Source organism: Camelus dromedarius, chromosome 10 (assembly GCF_036321535.1).
Source record: "Camelus dromedarius isolate mCamDro1 chromosome 10, mCamDro1.pat, whole genome shotgun sequence".
Lineage (NCBI taxonomy): Eukaryota > Metazoa > Chordata > Mammalia > Artiodactyla > Camelidae > Camelus > Camelus dromedarius.
The window spans coordinates 73,879,780-73,903,487 of NC_087445.1; the positions used below are offsets into that span (position 1 = coordinate 73,879,780).

The following is a 23,708-nucleotide window of genomic DNA, read 5'->3' on the forward strand; positions in this document are numbered from 1 at the left end:
TGGTGAAAAGTCGAACGCCACACAACCTGAGATTTTAGTATTGCATAGGAGCAGCCTTGCCAATAGTAAAAATGGCAACTCGGCTCCTTCCTTCCCTTCGTGCTAACCTAATGGTTGCCAATAGTCAGCATGGCCGCCAGACCGTGAGTTCCCATTGGCGGCTGCCCTGAGGCCTGCCCCTCCCCGCCCCTCCCCGCCCCTCCCCGCCCCTCCGAGCGACGGCCGGGAATCGCGGAGACGGATATAGCGCTTCCGGCCCGGGCTGCGACTGCGCGAGTTATTGGCGCCAAGATGGCGATGGAGATGAGGCTTCCTGTTCCCCGCAAGCCTGTAAGCGAGAGCCTGGGCCGCGAGACTAAGAAACACCTGGTGGTGCCGGGGGACACGATCACCACGGACACAGGCTTCATGCGGTACGTGGGGACGTGGGGGACTCTGGGCCACAGGGGGCGGCTACATTGCTCTCCGCACGTGGCTTGCTGGCCGAAACGTGGGCCTCTGACCTGTCGCATTTAAGTCCCCGCGGTACCCGAGGCATATCAGCTGAGCATCTCAGTCGCCTCGTTTTCGAGTCCTGGGACTTCTCACTCATTGCATTTTGTGTGTCCCCGTCTGCATTTGTCTCAGCTTCCCCAAACCTTCCTCTCCTGATCTCTACTGGCCGTGACTCTTGGGTCCTCTTCCTGAGGCCCAAATTCTGAGCCTTGATCGTTGGAGACTCTGAAAACCGGGGAGGGTTAGACTAGGAGCTGGGGCCTGTTAACAGTTTTCCGCTGAGTCGACTGTGGGCGTTTTGACTTGGCCCCCTTCTCCCTCAGCGTGATCTCCCTGCCAGGTGCATGGTTTGGGAACCAGTCATTGTTTGGGCTTAGGGCATACAAATATATTGTGTTACATGCACCCAAAAGAGAAAACGTTTTAGATAAGAGCCCATAGACAGGCCCCTGGAGCTAGACCTCCTGGCTGGCACCGTTCATAGGTCCCTTGCTCCTGATTTTTGCAGTTCTGCTATTTGGGCCCTGTGTCCTAAACTTCCTGACCCGCTTTGTCAGTGAGTGGATAGAGGCTATAAAACTTCAGATGTTAGCCTCCAATTATGAGCCCCTGCAACAGATAAGTGATGATGCTTACTCCAGCTAGGGTTGTAAAAGCATCAAGAGGGGGGAATGTGAAGGAAAAGCTGGGCTGGGCTAACAAGATAACTCACAAATCTATACTGATCTGAGTTCTGCTGGACTAACTCGTAAATCTAAGTTAATTAGTGTTGGTTTGCTGCTCTTTTTTTTGTTGTTGTTGTTAGCCAGCGGAATTTTCAAAGATATATATCTGGCTTTGCAATGTTGGTTTGCTGCCTCCCTGCCGCCACTTTGGTGATAATGATGCTGCTAAAGCTGCTCCATGGCTATTGGCCGAATACCCCAAGCTTGTACTTTACTCTGTGAAACCTCATGAGCACATCTTGGAGGTGCTCAGAGCTTCGGAGCAGAAGCCCCTCTGAGCCCGCCGGCGTAATACATCTGAGTACTCCAACCCTCCGAGTGGGGCTTGTTTCTTGGCTGGCCTGTTGTTTCCGTACCTGAATTTGAGGGCAGTACCATATGTTGTAGTTAAGAGGGCAGCTCCTGAGTTGGACAGCAGGGGTTCCAGTCATGCCATCACAATATTATTGTCTGTATTACCTCTCCATGGTCAATTTCCTCATCTGTAAAATAGTGACAATAACATTAACTATTCGATAGGATTAAATGAGGTAATGATTAAGAAAAGAAGCAAAACTTAAACATTCTATCACCATCATAGATAAACACTAGTGGCATCTCAACTTTTTGGGGGGGGGTACACATATACAGGTATATAGCATTTATACCATTGCCCTTTAACCTCTTAGTTTGGGACTACTGGATCCCAGGAAGTCATGATTCAGTCCTTTTTTCATGCATTTAACATCAATATGTGTGGTTGGGGTACAACAGTGAACAAAGTGGACATCCCTGTCCTGGTGGAGTTTATTCTAACTGGGAGAGACAGTTTATCTAATAAACACTAAAGCACAAGAAATAGGTAAGTTATTCAGAATGTTTGGTTATAAATGCCGTAGAAAAATTAAAAGTTGAGCCAGGTAAGTGGAGTGTCGTTGGGAATATGGTGGGGTTGGCAGCAGCAGGGTGGGGAACTATTATAAATGGATAGTTTAGAAAGGCCTGGTGGAGAAAGTGACATTTAAGTAGACTTGAGTAAGACGAGGGGGGTGTCCATGTAAGTCTGAAGGAGTGGTTTTAGGCAGAGAGAGCAACCAGCACAAAACCCTGGCTTTAAGGCAGGAGGAGCCTGTTAGGTTTGAGGAACACACTGTTCTTGAAGGGAAAGGGCACCTCAAGGGTTACCCTGGTATCCTTTGTATCTTCCTGTTGCAACAGGGGCCATGGGACCTACATGGGGGAAGAGAAACTCATTGCATCGGTGGCTGGCCCTGTGGAGAGAGTAAACAAGTTGATCTGTGTGAAAGCTTTGAAAACCAGGTGAGAACAAAAGGTGTGTATTCTCTTGTGGCATCCGCGTTGCACAACCAAGTCTTTTCTGCCATGGCTTACCATGCACCCCCATCCCTGCCTGCCCTATCATTCTGTAGGTCTGTGATTTGGGGAACATGACTGTAGGAAAGGTATAGATGACTGTAGGTGAGTGGGGGCTTCAGAGGTTTCCTTCCATTATCTGACCTCTCCAAATGTTGGTTCCCTCCTTTGCGAAATGAGAATTAGCATGACCTACATTGTACGATCTTTTTTTTTTTCCTTAAAAGAGGCACTGGGGATTGAACCCAGGACCTCATGCATGCCAAGCACATGCTCTACCAATGAGCTATACCTCCAACCCCTGCCTTGTCAGATTTTCATTGGAATTCATTGAAACAGTGCATGTAAAGTACTTACACAAAGCCTGCTACCTTCAAGGGCTCAATAAAGGCTAGCCTCAGTATGGAAGCCAGTGGGGTTGGAACAGTGAGTGCGTGGAGGGGAATACTAGGAGCAGAGGCAGGCAGAGAGCGGAGGTGGGCAGTGAGCCCACCCTGTAGCTGCAATAGGCATGTTTGACTTCCACTTTGTGTAATCTAGGATGCCATTGGAGGAGGTAGAGCAGAAGAGGGACATGGTTTGACTTCTATTTTCTTAAAATCACTCTGGCTGCGGGGATGGGGTTAGAGAGACAGATTCATGTACTGTTTTCATCATCTGGACTGGTGGTGGCTCGGACTAGGGTGGTAACAGTACAAGTGGGGAGTAGCGATTCATTCTGCATATGTTTTGTGCTCTGAGCGTTTTTGTCATGGAAGGGTGTTGGATTTTGTATTCTTTGGGATTTTCTATACATAGGACCATGTCTGTGAGAAGAGATAGTTTTATCTGTTCCTTTCCAACTTGGATGCCTTTTATTTTCTGCACACATTTTTTAAAGGTAGAGCCAGTAGGATCTGCTGCTGGACTTGTCTTGGTGCGCACCTGCGAGGGAGAGAGAGAGAGAGAGAGAGATCGTCCAAGGACTTTGAGGATGTTGGCTTGAGCAACTGGAGGGGTGGAGTTGCCATTTACTGAGATGGTGACAACTGGGAGAGGATCAGTTTGCTATGGGGGAGGAAAGGGGACTGCTAGAAAGCTTTGTTTTAGGTTTGCAGCATTTGAAAATTCCTGTTAGTTGTGTAGATGGAGGTGCTGGGTACCCAGCTGTTGACTAGTCTTGAATTCAGGGGAATGGTCTAGTCATCACTGGTATTGGAAGCCTTTAGGTTGGGTGAGCTCCAAGCCGAGTGTGGGCTGAAAAGAGAAGAGGTCCAAGGACTGAGCCTTCGGCAGGGAACACTTCATCATTAGAATGGGGATGAGGAACTAGCAAAGGGGCCTGAGACCAGCAGCCACTGGCTGGGGGAGACAGTGAGTAGACTGGTTTGGGTGGTGTCCTGTCTCAATTTCCTTTCTCCTCCTCTGGCTGATGCAGAAGCTGTCTGTGTTCCGGAGCCCACCAGAAAATATTCCATTTATCGTTTTCACGTAATTAACAAAACAGGGGTTTCAGGCTTAACGAACTACTTGCAACAAACGATTTAATAATAGTTAACGGAGACTTTATATGTTTAGGAATGTTAGAAGTTATCAGTTCCTGAAAATAAGTCCAAACAGCATAGTTATGGGAATTTAGTAAATGTGATGCTTAATCAAGGCCTTCATCCTGTTTAACTGAAATCTCAAATGGCACTTGGTCTTAAAATAAAATCTTTTCACTGATGGATGGGTGACCTTTTGTTTTATCTTTCAGATACAATGGTGAAGTGGGAGACATTGTAGTGGGGAGAATCACGGAGGTAAAGTCTGTCAGTGGTCTTTACAAAGCAGAAGCAAGCTGGTGATCTAATGAATGGGGTAGTTGTTCTGTGTATTTGCTGTGTTTGGCTCTTACGTGACCTCTGATGTAAACATTTGTCTTGTGACATTTGGTATTACTGGTCATTTACAGTGTCAGCTCTGGCCCCTGGAGTATGTGTCTAGGTGTGGGGTTTCTTTGTTCGTAGGTTCAACAGAAGAGGTGGAAGGTGGAGACCAACTCCAGGCTGGATTCAGTCTTGCTTCTCTCGTCCATGAACCTTCCCGGAGGAGAGCTGGTAAGGGTCTCCGGCTGGTACTGTATGGTTTGCTGGCGAGGGCTCTGGGGTCCTTTGCTGTACCGGAGAACTTGCTTTACACTGAACTTTGCCACTTTTACTCCTGTTTGTGTGCTGTGGTGTTTTCTGCCAGGATGTACACATAGGCTTTTCCCTTGGCCCAGGCCTCCCACCTTAGGCAGCAAGTGGAATGTCCGTAGGGAGTGATCCCAAAAGAGTCGAGAGAAGCTCTCAGATGCTTGGTGCTAATGATTTTCCTTTTCTGGATGTATCAGCTTTGCTCATTGAAGGTGTTCCTTAGAAAGTTGTGTTTAGATTAGCTTTTCGTGAATTGAATGTTACTTGGCTTTTCCAGACAACCACAGTACCTAAGCTGCATCCTTTTGTAAATGCCATGGTTCAGCTTTATCTTGAGTCCAGCACGTAGTTACAGAGAGGCTCGTTGTGCCTGGCTCTCTGGAGAATGCCAAGATAAAGGAGGCATGACTGAGTTCCTGAAAGAGCTTACAGACTAGTGGGGGTGTGAGATAACGGATCCAAAGACCCTGCAGTCAGAGAACAAACAAGCATGTGATTGTGCAAAAGGAGTGATTAATTTCACTGAGAGATGCTTGTAGGAAAGATGGGTGTTAGAGTTGATCCTTGAAGAATGGACAGACTTAAAACGATGAGTTCAGGGAATCTGAGATAAAGGGAAATGTGTGAGCAAAGATACAGCCAAGCGGAGGTGGTCTGGTTCTGTGGGGCGTGGAGGGCTGCCACACAGCTAAGTGCGGGAAGGTGGGCCGGGCTGGATTGGGAAGGTGTTGAATATCAGGTAAGGAGTTTGAATTTTACTCAGAGGAAGAAGAAGGGGAGCTGTGGGAAGGTCAATAAGATGGAAAGTAGTGGTTATGGCTTTGTTTTCCTTGAGTATTACACATTAACTGCTCTAGTGTTTAACAGTGTGGCTGGCTCAGATCTTGGGAGGAAGTAAAAGAGAAAGAAGAGTTAGAGATCTTCTGTTAGGATCTGACTTCAGTGACGTGGCCATCTCTGTATTTCAGAGGAGAAGATCTGCAGAAGATGAGCTGGCGATGAGAGGTTTCTTGCAGGAAGGGGACCTTATCAGTGTATCCTGCACCTCGCATTCAAGCATCTTTGTTCTCTATGGAGCTGGGAAATGGGGCCTAAATTACAGGTCTCATACAGCAGAGACATGAAATCCTGGCAGGGATCTGAGTCCTTGACCAAGTGTCGAGGGCTCTGCTGCAGCCTCTCTCCGTCTCCTTAACCCAGGCTGACCTCCAGCTCTTGTTCAGAGCTGCTGCTGCTCAGTCATGGCTCTGGGACTTGTAACTTATGGTGGCCATGCCACCATAAGCTAACTCAGATTTTCTTAGTGATGTTAACTTTTGCCCCAGGGAATAGAAATGGTAGTGTTCATGTCAGGATGTTCATGACAGCTGCGGGGGAGAGGTCAGGTCACAGCAATGTGGGTCTGTCTGTCCATGACTGCAAGTGGGACCACTGGACAGAGAGGAGAGGATGGAGGGGGGAGCCAGGGACGCAGGTGACATGAAAGTGTTTGTTCCTTCATCCCCGCGGCCAGGCTGAGGTCCAGGCAGTGTTCTCTGATGGAGCCGTCTCTCTGCACACGAGGAGTCTCAAATATGGAAAAGTAAGTTGGGCTCTGGCTGTTCCCATTTGCTGACTGAGATTTCAAGTCCATTTCCAAATCCCCAGCGCTCTGGGATTCTGACCTAGGGAACTCCAGAAGTTAAGCGTTAACAGGCTGTCATCCCACAGACTGACTCACAGTCATGGTGGGTGGCGTTGTAAAGGACGACAACTCTTACCCTTTTTCTCCTGAGGAGACCGTTCTAGCAGAAGAGCCCGTGTGACCGGGGCCCGTGTGGGCCTGCTGTCCCTGCTGTCTCCCAGGGGGCGCGGCAGCTTTGCGTTGTATCTGTGCTGAGAGGCAGCACTCGGAACAGAGGGAGGTCGTGGACTGGTGGAACAGGATGGCCTCGCCCTTAGACAAATGTCCAGTTGATAAAATGGACATTATTGTTAGGGAAGGTGGGTTTGTCACTTGAGCCTCTAAATGAAATTTCACTGCTTTTCTATAAGGTGACATTGTTGAGGCTGTTTATTTTTTTAATGACAGCATATCTTCCAAAAGAAATTATAATTTATTAGTCTCTCTCGGCTTTATCTGGGTGAACTTTTTCATTTTCTGAGTGGGACAGAAACCTCTCTCCTTAATGGAGTGGCTCCAGCCAACCACGTTCTTGCAGCAGGAGATGGAACAGCTGCGCTGCGCTGACCTTCCCGGGCCTGGGTCGTGTCGCAGACGCTCCCTCAGCGGGATGTGGGCCTTGAGCTGACCTGCCAGGGCCTGGGTGGATTTGCACCCAGCCCTAGGCCAGTCCCCTTGTCCAAGCGCACACGCCTCACTGGCAAGATAGGTGGTTGGGGTCAAGGTGGAACAGGACAGTGCCCCTTGGCCCACAAGGGGATCGAGCCTGCGTCCCCATTGACTCCGGCTTCTCTAACAGCCATTGCACCAGCCCTGGGTTAGAATGTGATGATGATTGCAAAGGGAAATAAATGGTAGAGGAGGATTGAAAGTCACCTTCTGTTGGGATATGTAAACAACTTAATGTATCCGGAAGCGTTCTCTGTTACTATTTACTATGTATGTGCACATAGGAGCAATTATTAACAGGAAGGGCCCTGATTCCAGTGTAACTAGGACACATAGTCTATAATCCACTTTTCATTCACTTCACTGATGATCCTGCAATGACTTAATTTACAATGTATTTTTTTAGCTAGGTCAGGGTGTTTTGGTTCAGGTTTCCCCCTCCCTGGTGAAACGGCAGAAGACTCACTTCCATGACTTGCCATGTGGCGCCTCAGTGATTTTGGGCAACAACGGCTTCATCTGGATCTACCCAACACGTGAGCACAAAGAGGAGGATGCAGGGGGCTTCATCGCAAACCTGGAGGTGAGTAAATGGCATTGGCTGCTGCTGGGACGGAGCGGCACGTGGTCTGTGCTGTGCTTCTGTGGCAGGTGGAGCTCACTGTGTAATTACTGCATTGCTGTAGTTCGAGTTGGTTTGAATTTCCATTGAGGCGTGTTCAAAACAGTTTATTGCCCTGTCTTGTTCTGAGGAGGTGAAATCAGCGACTGGTTTGATCTTTGTTGGCAGAGGCAGCAAAGTTGCAGGGTGACAGTCGAAGAGCCACTGAAGAAGCCATCCTTTTTAATCTCCCTGGGAGTTAGCTTTTTGATTAGTTATTTTTTATTTTTATTTTTTAATTTTGTTGTGGGGAGGATTAGGTTTGTTTGTTTGCTTGATGAAGGTACTGGGAATTGAACCCAGGACCTAGTGCATGCTAGGCACACGCTCTACCACTGAGCTATACCCTCCCTGCTTTTGCCTAAGTTATAAATGATTTCTGTGATTGGCTGTAACTATCGGCTTAATTTGGCTCTAATTATATTTCCCTCCCCTGTCATCCCCTGGTAGCCTGTCTCCCTTGCTGATCGAGAGGTGATCTCCCGGCTTCGGAACTGCATCGTCTCGCTGGTCACTCAGAGGATGCTGCTGTATGACACCAGCATCCTGTACTGCTATGAAGCCTCCCTTCCACATCAGGTACTCCCCCCAGGGCTCCCCTTTTCCTCACTGATCTGTGAGCGGGCCTCACGTGTCCTCTGACCCCGTCTCCTCGGTGATAACAGGCACATCTCCCAGGTACCTTGCCCATGTCCACTGGTGTGAACTGATCTGGTGGACAGCCTCACCGAGTACCTGATAGAGGTTTCCCCAAGGAATCAGTAATACGCTCAATGTCTGACGGCAGTCTAAGGATTTGGGGTGGGGGTGGGGTGCAGCATGGGGCTAGTTTATGACAGCAACCCTCTGAACTTCATCTTGTCCATCCCAGATTTTAGCTGTCTTTCTGGTGAATGCCAGAGTAATATCTTTGGCTGTATTATCAGCTATAGCCCAGAGAATCTTGCTGACTTATTAAGCTGGTTCTAGCAGATCATATCTTGTAATTCTTAGCCTCAGATAAATGAGAGGAAAACAGAAAGTTACGTTAACCATGCTTGGCTTCCACATTTGGATTGGCTTGGTCTGCTTATGGTTGAACAAATACCCTTTCCCTTTCTTTTTCAGATCAAAGACATCTTAAAGCCAGAAGTACTGGAGGAAATTGTGATGGAAACACGCCAGAGGCTTTTAGAACAGGAGGGATAAGGAGAGGCATTTAAGGTGCAGGACTGTGTGTACCTGACTGAAGCAGTCCTTGAAGGTGAAGGGTCTGACGTGTGGTCTCCATGTGTGGCTCAGTGAGGGCCTGGGAAACTCATCACTTGACCTCCATCAGGCCGCCTCCACCCCGAAGACCTGCTTTCTCCTGTTTTAAGGCAAAGCCTGGGGGAAGGTGAACAGTGCTGCTGGCCCCTTGGGTCACCCACAGAGTCTCAGTACTAGGGGCAGTCTCAGGCCTTTAAAAGCACGCAGTGTTCCAGCCGAGTGGACTCCTATCCTGCAGTGATACGGAGAATCTTTTGTCTTTTACCCACTATCAATTCACAAGGCACAGTGCCCCGTGAAACTGCCCCTGTGAAAAACATGGCCTCCCTAACCCGCAGATTGCTATTTTGGCCCCCATTCCCACCTCCCCTACATCGCAAGCACAGCATTGAAGAGTATGGTTGGTAAAGTTAACCCCAAGTCAAATGGAAGAATAAAGTAACACCAAGCAGCTGTTTGTTGCTTGGGATCTTATTTCCCATTGCACGTTCCTCCCAGTGAGAGATGCGAGTATATCCACGCCAGCCTGCCTCAATCTGTCCTGCCTTTGAGGAGGATTTGTAAGAAGTTGGAATTATCAATAACAAAATGAAAGAGAAGTGTTTTCCCCCTATAACTGAAGCAGTAATGCATGAACTTTTGAATAATTCAAGGTTAAAAGGTAAAAACAAGATATTGAAGTTTTCACTGAAAAAGGGCTAGAATTCCTGTGCATTGTTTTCCCGATGACTGTCTAAAAATGGTGTCCTGATTGAGGTTTTGGGAAGCATTTTTTAAAAGTCACTGTATGAGGGTGCTATTTGCTGAAGTATTTTTTTTATATTTATAAATGTGGCATTAACCTCACTATTTCTGTTCTTGTATTGTGTGTAATACTTGGGAGCTGAGTACAGCTGAAGGAAGGCTTGGGAGATAGAAATTCAAATGACAGAAGCCCTAACTACTTGGGTCACTTAGTAAAATTTAAACCTAGGACAGTTTCAGTAGTAACGCTGAGCGCTGCATCTGACAGTTTTGGAATACAGCTCGGGTCTTTTTCATTAAATTGTAGGTCTTTATAACATTACTCCGACAAATTTTATCTTTTTTTTTCTCTTCCTCTCCCAAGTGTATCACCTGTTTTGAAGAGTCTGCAGACAAGTGAATACTGTGTAGGCTGTGTTGCAACTTCAGATTTGCTCACTTGTCATTTCTGAGAACACATTCCAGGTCCTGTTCCCCTGGAGAGAAGGGAATGGGGAAGGAGGGGAGCCTGCATCCCTGGTTTGGGGTGGTTTGGGCCAGGGCCGGGTGTGGGTTCGTTGAAAGCGTCTCCTCACTTGGTCTCCCAAGCTGCCAGCCTATGCCATTCGTTTGGTGTATCCTGTATGCTGGTTACCTACTAAATGGAAATACATGAAGGCTTGAAAGCACTTTTTGGTGATTATCCACTTTCTGTGGCCCACTAGAGGGTGCCCTTGTAAAAGTGTAATTCCAGTAGGTGCTTAAAAAAAAGGAAATAAGCTGAAATTTTTACACTGGTTCTGAATCCCTGTAGCAACTTGTGGGTTGCTTTGCTTTATAAAAGTGAGGACAAAATTAGACTGAGTTGAATCACTTTTGATAGAACATAAGCTTAAAGAGATTTATTCAAATTGGCAACGTTTATTTACTTCTGACTGTCAGGCATTTGCTGGGCTCTGACTCTAGTTTTAAGTCCTCAAGAGTATCATTCTACAGTGTTATACCGTGCATTTCTGGAAAAAAATATATTACAGTCTGGGCTTGGGGTTCACCTAAAACTAGAAAATGGTAGAAAGTAAGAAGTGGAGATGAGGGATAAACCTTTAAATCAACGCAGTTGGCCTCTACCCTGACTTAGGAAGCACAGTCTCAGTCTTTGTGGGAAACAAGATCCCATTTGATCCCCATGATAACCTTGTAAAGCGATATGACCTCCATTTATAAATGAAAGCCATTCAGAGAATTTAAGTGACTTCATTGGGCTCATTAGCAACTATGAATCAGGAATAGGTTTAAGCTCCAGAGAGGTATCATAAAGCAGCCCTTTAGAGAATGGGTTGGACTTATTGTGAAAGGATAGGGGGTCCAGAAATTTTATTTCCAGCATTGAGACCAATACTTTGGATTTTTACTCATTTTGCTTATTGCCTGTCCTCCCATGTCGGCTCTTGGAGGACAAGGATGAGCCTCCTCCCTTCCTCAATTGTATCCCAGTACCTAGCACAGTGCTTGGCACGTGGGGGGGGGGGGTCTCAGTAATGCTTGTGAATGAGTTATTAGTTCAAGAAGTGTGGGTTAATAAGAGTTCTGATTTGACTGCTCAATGTTAAGCTAAACTAGAGAGTGAAGAATGAAGGTGTGTAAGAAATGATTAAAACATGAATAGTAATAAAAAGCAAAATCTTCACAGAGAAGAATTAGGCTGGTAGTCAGGATAAGGTAATGGGTGAGTAAAGGGAACGAGGGTGTTGAGTGATCTACAAGCTAGGACCACGTTTGTCAGAGTATTTTGTGGTAGGGTGAAGCTAGACCAATTAACATCTGCATATAAATTCCAGCTTTAAATTTGGGCACACATTTTATATGCTTCACATTCATTACCTCCAAGTGACTATTTTTTCCTTGAAGCCAATAGCTATAAAATCAGTACCATTTCCCAATCCAGTAGAAATATTTCTAAAATACACAACCCAATAACTGAACTACAATACCTATAATGCAACTGTAGTGTCCTAGTATCAGTAGCAACTTCTGAAAAATCAGTTGTTTAACATTAGGTCAACAGTTTTTTGACACTGAATTGCACAATGGAACAATCAAGGGCTTTGGAGCAAGATCAGTCTGGGCTCAGTGACTTTATCACATAGTAGGCAAGTGACCTTGAGTAAGTCATGTCTCAATCGGTTTCCCCATCGGTATATGGGGAATAATACATGCCTTACTGGGTTAGAGTGAGGATTAAATGAGAATACAATTTATGAAAAGCATAGCAGAGCATGGTATATAGACTAGGTGTTGTGATGAGTGGATTTCCCTTAGAAACGGTATATCCAGGTCCGGTAGGTGCACTGCTCTGGGGAGACACCGAGCGTGAAGAACAGTGGACCACTGTACATTTTAGTTGCATAAGATGGGTCATGGCAGGTGTGGATTTGGTGTGTCTGGGTCATTGCCTAGCTCTGTAGGCCTGTTAAACTCCAATCTGGGCGTTATCTCGGCTAACATAGAGGTTTTCAAGTGACTACCTGTACACCTATGAAATTAGATTGTTTAATCTCTCTTGTTTTGTTTTTCCAGGTTTATCCAGAGAAAGTTGACATACATCACTGTATGAGTTTAGGTTTAATCTTGACGGTTCCTTCTTGCCCAAACATCTATGATTGTGCCTGGCTTAGTCTCGGAAAGGTTCTTAACAAATGCTGTTTCTTTTCTGAGTGAGCCTCCTGATACTTAAAGAAACTTCGTTAGCAATATGTCGGATGCTTACCACTCGTTTATTTTTCGCTAATTCTAGCCTTTGTGCTTCTTGGAGAAAAGGTGGAAATTGTGTGTGTGTGTACGTGGGGATGAAGGCAGCAAATACCTCGGTTTCCAGGAGCGAACCAGATTTTCTCTCCTAAAGAGGCTCAAGGAAGCAATCCAACTCCGGTTCTAGGAGAATCCAATCCGCAGTTTTCCCCTTGCTGTGGTTCCTCGCCGGTCTTACTACCGGCTCAGGGGAGACATTGGCCAGTCCTACGCGAGGCCGGCTAGAGTCCACCGGCTCGCAGGAGGGCGGGACCGACGCTCAAGAGCCGGGAGCAGAGGGCACGAAGTCTCTGGTGAGCGCCGACGGGGGCGGGCTCCGCCAGACCACAACTCCCGGCACGCCCCGCGGGCTACGCCGAGAGTGACTGGCTGGGAGCCAGAGCCCTACTGTCCTTACGGGCCAATGGAGTGCAGGAGAGAGAGCTGACCCGGATTCTCGGGGACCAATGGAAGTACAGGGGAGGCGGGTGCTTCCTTACCACTCACCTTGCGCTGGGAAAAACCACATTTAACAGATCGTGCGGAGTCGGGCTCTTGCGCGCAGGGAGACTAGAGCCAAAGAGCGCCGCGGAGGACCGGAAAGCGGTGCCAGGAGAGTCCGCGTCCCCGCGAGGCGCGCACCGGACGTCACTGGGGGTGGGCCCAGGGGCGGGGCCTGGCCTCGTTGTGGAGAGGCTCGTAGTCCATCATGGCGGCCGCGGGGGTCGGTGACTGTCCCTGAGCAGCGCTGGAGCCGGAGCCGGTCCCCGGGTCCTGCGGCTGAGGAGCCCTTCCGTTGTCCACGGCCCCTGCCTTCGGGGGGAGGTCGGGTTCCGCGGCGGAGCTCGGGGGATGTGACTGTCTGACGGCGGCGGCCGTAGCAACGTCCGGGGCCGGGGGAGGGGGTGTCTCGGGCAGAGACCCCCAGGCTCGGGGCAGCTGAGGCGGCCGGGCCTTTTCCCCGCTCCGCCCGTCTCCCGCCTTCGGGGCCGCGAGAGTCCTTCGTCCCTTACAGCCCCGCCCCGGCTCTGGGACCCTGGGGGTGGTCTCTTTCCCCAGACCTGGGACACCCCGTTTCCTGAGGCTTGGAGGAGCGTCGCCCCCGGAGTAAGCCGCCCGTGCCCCATCCCCGGAGCCTTCCTCTTACCCCCAAGTCGCCCCTTTCTCCGACTCCGGGCCCCAAGTTTGGCCTCGGAGCCCCCCACTCAAATCCCCTCCCTGCTGTCAAGTGGCCTCCCCTTCCCCCCAGGTTGCTCCCGTGAGCCTCTAATGCCCTGACTTCTTCCAATGTCACCTACGGCCCCCTTAGTCTCAGCCCAGCCAAAAACTTTAATGCAAAGGAAAAGCCTGGACTGGTTTCACAGGCCCTTTAAAAAGCGGACTTAAAAGTTGCTGGCGATGCATTCTTTCTCGTCAGAGTCGAGGGCAAGCTCTCGCTGAAGTCGGGGTGACCCGTGTCCTTTTCCGGAGAACAGGGTAGAGAAGCAGGAGCGGCAGCTAGTGCAGCAGGAAATTTGTCGGAAGATGAAGAAGACACCGAGATAGGGGGTGGGTGACTTCCACAGGAAAAGTTCTGGAGAAGCATCGAAAGACGATCAGCATTTCCTTGATACGGGAATCAAGATGACTTTAGCCTTACTGACCCTTTTACAGAATCCCCTGTGAATAGTTCTGTTTAGGTTTTTCTCCTTGAAAGGGAAGAAACTGTTATTCAGCCAGTATAAGACACTTAAAATCAAGAAACGTTTGGGTAGCATTGCAAGTACATTACTTCAAATTGACAAACTGCGAAAATAATCGGAACTCCTGTTTACATATGTCAACTTAAAAACTTCGCTTCCTGTCCTTATGGAAGACGTCGTTTTTTGTGATTGACCTCAATTACTGACTTGTGGAGATGCGGTGAATGTGAAATCCCACATATATACCGTTTTCCTTCTAAGCTCACTGACCATTCTGAAAGATCTTGAACCCTCTTCTAGAAAGGGGTGCCTATTTTACTTTATGGGGCAGCAGCCTGGAAAAGTTCTTGGGGACCAAAGAAGGCCAAGTTTGCCTGCCCTGCACTTTATCAAAGGAGCAGGGAAGAAGGAATCATCGAGGCATGGGGGTCCACACTGCAATGTTTTTGTGGAACATGGTGAGTGCTTTTCAAGCTTTCTGGTCCTGTTTTCAGCTTCGGAATGCTTAAGGAACTTTTGAACCACAGCACTTGGGTTGGTTCCTTCCAGTTCTGCTTAAAACTTCTGTTAAAGTTATCTCTTAGTTTCTGGTGGCACTTACTTTGTATAAGAAAAAGTTACTTGGTGACACTGTATGGCTTTATTCAAAAATCTCTTTGAGTTGATTATTTTTTGCCTGATGTGCTTTCTAACTCGCTGTTGACCTTGGACAAGCCATTTCACTCTTCCAGTTTCCTGAGGAGGTTGGACTTAAGTAGTTTCTCAGGATCCATAGTCCATGATTCTGCTCTAAGCTAAGGCATGGGCTCTTCCCCTGAGGTGCATAGATATTTTACTGCTTTATCTACAGAGAGCTTTTATCATATCCTTAAAAGGGTTTGTGCTCCCCAAGAGGTTAAAAACCACAGGTCCTCCTCAACACTAAAATCCTTGACCTTTCCAATCATAAGTAAAACTTGACTCACTTTGGAGCTACATGCAAACAGTCTAGGCGGCAGCAGCGTTCCTTGTGAATTGAGGATGCCTGGCTTCCAGTTATTTCACTTGACATGAGGAGTAATCCTTTCCCCATGGATGGAGATTTTCCTCCTCCTCTCTCTGTTTCAGATGACATTTGGGGCAAGAAAGGTTGTCCAGTAGTTCTGCGTGAAGTTTTAAAGCTAAGGGTTGGCCTAGACTAATGTCTGTGATGGGCCAGCCATGCACCAATTAATTAGGGTCCTAATTGTGCTGTTGCAGCTGGACAGTTTTCAGACTGTCTACTTTATATTAAAATATTAATTGAGTCCACCCATCCTGTAAGCAAATGTAAGATGTAGGCAGGTAACATATACTTTGAAATTCAATCACAAGCACCCTTAACAATGGGTGACTACAATAAACCAAGTTCTTTATTCAGTGAAGTTGCATTTGACGGTTGAGATTTGATTTTCTTACAGAACAGTATTCACCTCATCTAAATAATGTGGGTACTTGGATTTTACTTTTCCTTGAAACACTAGTTATATCTTAGCATTGGCTTTAGACAGGCAAATATAGTAAGGTGTTATGGTGCTTCCCAAATTAAGGGTTTCTAAAGTGAATTATTTATGTTGTTAACTAGTGATGCTCATGCAACTTTAGATATTGAAATCTGGTACAGACTTTTTGGAGAGCTTTGGCCAAACTTAATCAGAATTTAAAATGTACATAGCAGTGACCCAGTGATTTCACTTCTATGAAATTATTCTGGTATAGAACAATATAGTGCCTTAGATGTCCCTTATACCCCTTTGAGGAGTCCAGAAGTTGAAACTGTTTTCATATTCACACAATACTAAGATGTTATTTGCACTCTTTGCACTAATGGTGCAAAAGTAATACAGCCTCCTTATCATGAATCAGGGTTGTGGCAACTAACCATAATAGCCATGTATTCTTCATGCCATGCACTCATAATACACACACACACAAAATTTTAATTTTCACTTAAGAATTTTCCTGATGAAGCAGCAAAATTATTAATTTTATTAACTTTTAACACTTGTATATGTATCTTTTAAATCTGCTGTGGATGAACTGGAAAGTCCTGCTGTCTGCTGAGGTATAATGGTTTCTAGGAAGAGCACTTGGGCAGTTGGAGTTGCAAGCTGAACTGCCGCTTTTTTCAGGAACTACCATTGTAACTCGAAACTACCACTGACAAACTATGGTTATTCAGACTAAAAAAAATGTATGAAGGAGTCTTTAAAGGAAAACAGCTAGTAGTATCTGTTGCCAGTGATAAAATTTTAGCTTTCAAATGAAAATTGGATTTTGGAAAACTCGTATCTGCTACTATGAAGTAGAAATTGGTGGTAATATTTACAAATGTGCTGTTTTGATATCTCATAATGGACTGTTATTTGGAAGATCTACGTAATTCAGTGAACCAATATTTTCTAAATGATCAATACATGATGTTATAAAATGACACACAGGTAAAAGATCAAATCAACGTATGACATGGACCAATAGATTTTAATGTAACAGAATACAAAAATTCATTGGTATAGTATTAGATTCTACATCAAAACTAACCTTTAAGAAACTACCACTTATTGACTTTGGTGTAGCTTCAAAGAAGAATATCTACAATTATCTAAAAACAGGGAAAATATGTTATTTTCTAGTAAAAATAAAAATGTTTATTTTAGGTGAATAAATGAATAATTTACATTTTTCAGTTTAAATTTATAATATGGTAAATATCGATGAGATAACCAATATAAACAAAAGCACTTTGGGGTCCTAAATAATTTTCAAAAATGTAAAGAGATCATGAGAGAAAAAAATTTTAGAACTGCTGCTATAAGAAGTCTATCAAGAAGTCGTATCAGAATGTTTATTACTAGCATACTGTAGAAGACCAACACTAAAAGATGTTCATGTAGTGTTAAGTGGAAAAAAGCAGTTTGAAGATCAGTCTGTGTGGTATGGCCCCATTCTTTATAAAACAAAAATTAACTATATGTACACGCACAGAAAAGAGTGTGGAAGAATTTAGTTTGAAATAGTTGTTATCTCTAGGGAACTGGAATTTAGGCGGAATGGCAGAAAACTTTTACTTTTTACTTTGCGTTTGTGATAATTGCAGATTTTTTACATAAATTTGTGTTATTTTGTAATACTAAGAAATATGAGGATTATTAACCAAATCGATGGCAGCGCAACCAAATAGTCACTTCTTTCTGACACCTTTTAATCAGAGAAATTGCCTAGGTCATGTTTTACTGAAGACAAAACAATTCCTTGTACTTTGGGTATTCTTTTTTTAGGGGAACAAGGTGTTTGTGTTACAAATTGTTCTTGGTCTTTCATAGGCTGATCTTTCTAGAGTTGGTTAACATCCATATAGGCTGGATTAAAAAGCTTGCAGTCATAACATACAGTGTTGGATCAGACATGAATCTGGAAGCCAAGAATCCTGTTGTGTTGTGGTGGTGGTGGATCTGGAAGGAGTGGGCTGATGGCAACTGTTTGCTAGGATCATTCAGGTTCAGAAGGGCTAGTTATACGTACAGGGGGAGAAAAGGAAACCATGATGTTATTTTGGGGACCGTATGTTCCTTCCAAGTTTCAGCGGCTTAACTAGGAAAATTCACTTCTAGGAGAGTTGGTAAAAACAGGATTGAAACAATTCACTAGTAAACTTCTGTACCTTAGTGTGACCTTCGTTCTTCAGCAAATATTAATTGAGCTCCTGCTATGTACCAGGTAGTGTTTTAGTCATTGGTGATACATTAGTGAACAAAAACATAGCCCTGCCCTCCTAAAACTTACATTCTAGTAGGTGGAGACAGACCATAAATAAGCAAGTAAAATATAGAATGTTAGTTGATGGCAGGTGCTGAGGAGAATAACATAGAAAAGGGTGCTCATTTTAGTTAGGGTGACCAGAGAGGCCCTTCTGAGAATGTGGCCTTTGAATAAAGACCTGAAGGAGGGAGGTGAGGGAGCAAACCATGGAAATAAAGGCTTTCAGGCAGAGGGAATCCGGGCTCAAAGGGCCCTAGGCAGAACTTGCTTAGCCTGTTCTAGGAGAAGCCCAGAGTAGCTGGAGCAGCGAGAGCAGCAGAGACAGAGTTGTAGGAGATGAAGAGGAGGGTAGGGGAGTCGGCTAGAGAAGAATGTGGCCTTGTTGAATTTTGACTATTACTCATGTGGTCTTGGGTGAATTTTGAGAGAGGAGTAACAGGACCTGATTTATGCTCTAATAAAATCTCTCCAGTTGCTATGTTCTCAAGGAGAGCAAAGGAGGAAGTAGGGATTCCACTTAGGGATTGGTGGCACTAATCTCTATGAGAACGTTGATGGCTTGGCCCAGGGTGGTGGCAGTGGTGAAGGGTCAGATTCTGTGACTGTCTGAAGGCACAGCTGACTAGATTTGCCCTTATATAGATACAAGATGTGGAATGGGAGAGAAGTCAGGGGTTTATGGACTGAATAACTGGAAAAATAGAGTTGCCTTTTGCTGAAATGTAACCTAGAGGAGGGAGTTGGGAGAACTGGGTGGGGAGGATGAAGATCTGGAGCTTCTTTTTGAGCGTGCTGCATTTTAGATGCCTAATAGGCATCCAGGCAGAAATATCTAATACACAGTTGAGTCTGCCAGTTTGAATTCAGGGAAGCAGTCCAGGCTGGAGAGAGAACCTGGGAATCAGCAGGTTATAGACAGGCGTTTAAAGCTATGAGAATGGATGACATCCCCAAGGGAGAAATCTCCATGTATATTCAGTAGTTTATGAAATTAAGACTTTACATTTTTATAGAATTCATTTTTTTGGTGGAGGGGGGCTGACATTCAAATTTTGCATAGGAATGATTTTAAGTCATGCTGAAGTTTTAAATTGTTTCTCTGTCAGTTTTCCCCCCTAAATCAGAAAGTTGCAGAGTTTTAAAAAATTGCACACAATTTTTGCTATTTTTCTTGGTCGTGGATGTTTTTAATATAAAATCATTTCAATTTTTAAAGTTTTATAATGCTTTTCCAGTTAATGTGTAAAAAATTGAAGCTTTTTTTTTATGAATTCTGGATTTTTCAAAGTTTTAGTTAGTACATCTATATCCTTCAGGGTATTACTTATTTAATTTGTTTATATCAGATGTTTTACTATGAGTTTAACTGAAAAATGAGTTTAAGAAATTGTTTACTCTTGGTTTAAAACTACTTCACGGTTTTCAAATAAAACTATTCGTCGTAACAGAATAGGAACGTGATAGAGCAACACTGCAGTTTCCATCGCTGTTCAATTATGCTATGCATCCATACACATCAGGAAGCGGGAGAAGTTACAGCTATTGAATCTGATGGGTATTAAAATTCAATCAAATCCTTCAATCTCCTAAAAAGAGGCTGTTTAGAAAGATTATATTCATGTACTTATGTTAGGGATTGGGTTGTGATACATGAACTGTGAAGAATTGTGTGTATGGTTTTTTAAGCCAGCCTGTTATTTTCCATAGTCTGATACATTTTGTATGGCTTTCTCATTTTTCATGAAACCTTATTGCCCATTTTAGGAAATAAACTTATAATATAGAAGAAAACAGAAACTTCAGTTATGAGATAAGTAACAGAGAATGATAAAAGATGGTTTAACCAAAAAAGTTTTTACCTTATTTAAATGAGGCATCCTATCAAAGAAAAGATAGAAATTAGAGAAAACGAGAAATCATTTTGTATTCATTAAGGACTTCTCCCATGTTTCAGATCTCTGTGATAAGGTATGCTGTGAAGTGTGTTGCAAATAGATGCGTTTTATAAGAGGGAGGAAAAGGGATGAGCTAACATGATTGAGTTAGGAATTATACCCATAGGAGTATGTCAGGCATATTATCTGGGTCTACAGGATAAAAAGATTAAAGTTGCTACTTTTAGAAGATGAGCTTCAGTAAAAGGAAGTGCTCCCTTAAGGCCTTCTTTGTGCATATTCTGCAGTTCCCTGACTCCTTGCCTTTTTGGTTGTTGTGCCCCTGACATCACTCTTCTGTGTGTTCAAAACCTTCCTGCCTTTCAAAACTTTGCTCGAGTCCCACCTCCTTCTTGAACACAGATTTTGAGGTGTGTTGTTTTTGAAGTGTTTAATTCCCAAATACTTGGGAGAGTCTAGATATCTTACTGATTTCTAACTTAATTCTGTGTCGTCAGAGAACATCCTCTGTAAGATTGTAGTCTTTTGACATTTACTGAAATTAATTTTATGGCCCTGCCTGTGACCCATCCTACTGAATGTTCCATTTGTACTTGAAAAGAATATGTGTTCTGCAGTTGTAATTTTCTATAAATGTGAAATTAGATCAAGTTGGGTGACAGTGTTATTTAAAATCTTCTACATTCTTATTTTTGTACACTTAAGTTATCTATACTTTTGCTGAGTTTATGTTTGGTCACTTTTGTTACTTAGAGGAAGGTGTTAAAAATCAACAGCTATGATGATAGATTTGGGTTTTTTTTTTTCCTTTTAATTCTGTCTTCTTTTCCCTAAGCATTTATTAGAAAATAAGAAAGATGGAATAGGGGTGGGGTGCAGGGGGAACTAAGCAATACTAAAGAAGCTAGAAAAATAAAGTAACCCCACAGTACACGGAAGAGAGTGGTAAAAATAAAAACAAATTAAGAAGTGGAAATGATCAGAAAAGCCAAAAGCTGCCTTTGAAAGAAATTTGTAGAACAGTCAAACTTCTAGCAAGATTGACAAAGAAAAAAGACACAAATGAGCAATATTTAGAATGAAACTATAACTACAAATATTCTGTCAGTTTTTGTTTCATATATTTTGAAGCTCCGTCAGGTCACCAAAACTTTTTTTTTTTCTTTCTGTTTTTCAAATGGGATACATTCTATTGATCTACAAGTTCACTAACTCTTTTGCAGTTTCCCATCTTCAGTTCCTTAAAATTTTCACTTCAGATTTTGTTGTTTTCAATTCTGAAATTTCCATTTGGTTCTTTTCTATAGTTTGCATTTTTCTACTGAGATTCACCACCTTTTCACTCATTAGGTCCATCTTTTCCTCCAAATCCTTGAAGATATTTATAGTAAATACCTTGTCCTTTAAGTATCTGAGTCATCTTGGGGTCTGTTTTTAATGATTGCTTTTTCCCTACATTATGAGGCACATTTTTCTGTTTCTTTGCATGTTTAATAATTTTTTATTATATATCAGACATGTGAATGTTAAATTGTAGGGATTTCGATCTTAAAGAGGTTTTCATTTTGTTCTGACAGGCAGTTAAGTTACTGATATATTCTTTTGACCCTGTCAGGCTTGGTTTTACGCTTTGTTAGAGTGAGTCTGTTTTGAATTTCTCCTTAGTCCGAGGCATAGCCCTTACTCTAGATGGCTTTCTTTAATGCTTGGCCTTTGTGGGATCTCAACTAAATGAGAGAGGTGCTCAGCAAGGTCTCTCTGCTCTGAACTGGTGGCTCGAATGTTTCCAGGTGCTGTGAAATCTTTGTATCTTTGTTCACTTCTCACCCTTGCAGCCACTCCTGTCTGTTAAGCTGTACAGAGTCTCACCTTGCACATGTGCTGCCCAGCTCTCAGCCATGGACCCGCAGGCACCTCCCATTTTTTCATGCTTTCCACCCCTCTGAAGCCCCTTCCTCTCAGTTATCCCATCCTACAAATTCTGGCTGCCTCGGCAACCTAGGATCACCTTCTTGGCTTCCTCAGTTCAAGGGGACTGCTGCTGTCAGTTTGGGTACCATCTCCCTGCACTGTGGTTGGGAAAGTGCCCCAGGCAGGAAACTGGAGCTCACCTTGTTTTTTCTCAAGAATCACAGCCGTGCCTTGCCTCCTCTCTTATGCCTGAAAACAGTTGTCTCATTTATTTTGTTCAGTTATACGTTTCCTTAGGGCAAAAGGATGTCTAATACTGTTTAGTGCATTATGGCCAGAAGCAAAAGTTCAGTTCTGCGTATTTTTGACCCAAACAATACATGGTTTTTCTATGCTTTGGTGGCGTCTTTTACTCGACATTATTTTTGTCAGATTCATCCACATTGCTGCAGGTATTAGTGGTTTGTTCATTTTCATTGTTATTTAGTATTCTGTTCTGTAAATATGTAATAATTTATTTTACACATGCTATTATTGATGGCCACTCGGGTTATTTTCAGTTTTGGCTACTTTTAAATAATGCATCCATGAACATTCTTGTGTGTATCTATAAACTCAGAAGTAGAATTGCTTGATCACAGGGTATAGGCAAGTTCAACTTCTTTAGATACTGCCAAAGAGCTTCCCAAAGTCGTATCAGTTTAGCTCCCGTTAGCAGTTTAGGAGACTTCCAGTTTCTTTACATTCTTGCCAAACCTTGATATTGTCAGTGTTTTAAATGTTAGCATTTCAAGTGGCTATGCAGTGGTATCTCATTGTGGTTTTAATTCAAACTTCCTTGGTGACTCATGAAATGAAGTACCTTTTCATGTTTATTGGCTATTTGCATATTATACATATATACACTTTTTTTTGCTGTATTTTCCATGTTGTACAATGTTATCTTTGTAATTTATTTTATACATAATAGTTACAAACTTATGCATAAAATAAGACACATATGTTTCTTGTTGATTTGTAGCAGTTATGTATATATTCTCAATACAGGTCCTTTGTTGAATATATTTATTACAAATATCTTCTCTCACTTTGTGGCTTGCCTTTTTTTGCTATCTTAATGGTATCCTTAATGAACCAAATTTCTTAATTTTAATGTAGCTCAGTTTAACGATCTTTATCTTTATGATAAGTGCTTTTTATGCCTATATAAGAAATCTTTGTCTATGTACCCAGGTCATGAAAAAGTTTTACTACTCTTCATATTTAGATCTATAATTCACTCAGAATTGATTTTTCTGTGTAGGGATGATGGTTTATTTGTTTATGTTTCCATATTCACCTAGTTCTTTAATTGAAAAGAACATGTGCTGCTGCATGAATCAGGCATCCATATATGTGTAGGTCTCTCTGAGAATGTTTTACCTATCTGTTCTATTTGTCTCTCCTTGCAGCAGTGTTGTGTTAACTCAATACTGTAGCTTTAAAATAAGTCTTAATACTCAGTAGAGTAAGACCTCTAGTTTTGTTCTTCAAGATTGTCTTGGCTATTCTTGCTCCCTTGCATTTCCAGGTACATTTTAGAATCAGTTTAATCAATTTCCATATCCAAACAAAAACACCTGTCAGGATGTTCTACTAGGATTGTGCTAGGTTACTTTCATCCTAGGAATAAGTGATGACTTATACTGAGGAATTTGTATGCGTCGAAGCAAGCCATTTCAAGAGACCATTTTTTCCTTGTTACTGATAAAGGCTAAATAATTCCTATAAATTGTTGCAGTTTTCAAAATGTCTACTTCTTCAGATTCACCCTTCTGTGATTTTCTTTTAAATTCTGTCTTTCTTTGACATTTAGTATTTGGTTCCTTGATGGTGGAGACCATGTTCATACATCTTCATGGGTCAAGCACTATATTTTGTATAGGCTAGATACTCAGTAAATATGGAATTGAATCTAATTAAC

At 43.6% G+C, this 23,708-nt stretch overlaps 3 protein-coding genes across 4 annotated transcripts in view; all 3 read left to right on the forward strand.

The window, feature by feature from the left end:
• The first annotated feature begins 253 nt into the window (after positions 1-253).
• EXOSC2 (exosome component 2) lies at positions 254-9,816 on the forward strand. Its single transcript, XM_010984217.3, has 9 exons — positions 254-413; positions 2,418-2,519; positions 4,309-4,354; positions 4,562-4,651; positions 5,698-5,763; positions 6,243-6,311; positions 7,468-7,644; positions 8,173-8,301; positions 8,830-9,816. Exons 1-9 carry the CDS (start codon positions 292-294, stop codon positions 8,908-8,910), a joined length of 882 nt encoding a protein of 293 aa, XP_010982519.1. The 5' UTR covers positions 254-291; the 3' UTR covers positions 8,911-9,816.
• A 3,951-nt stretch (positions 9,817-13,767) lies between these two features.
• Positions 13,768-13,866, forward strand: LOC135322318 (uncharacterized). Its single transcript, XM_064490618.1, has one exon. It carries the CDS (start codon positions 13,768-13,770, stop codon positions 13,864-13,866), a length of 99 nt encoding a protein of 32 aa, XP_064346688.1.
• A 618-nt stretch (positions 13,867-14,484) lies between these two features.
• ABL1 (ABL proto-oncogene 1, non-receptor tyrosine kinase) overlaps positions 14,485-23,708 on the forward strand; it is a 123,061-nt gene continuing 113,837 nt past the window's right edge. For both annotated transcript variants that reach the window (XM_031450707.2, XM_031450708.2), the window contains exon 1: positions 14,485-14,620. In XM_031450707.2, the coding sequence (XP_031306567.1) occupies positions 14,485-14,620 (136 nt within the window). The remainder of the gene's footprint in view (positions 14,621-23,708) is intronic.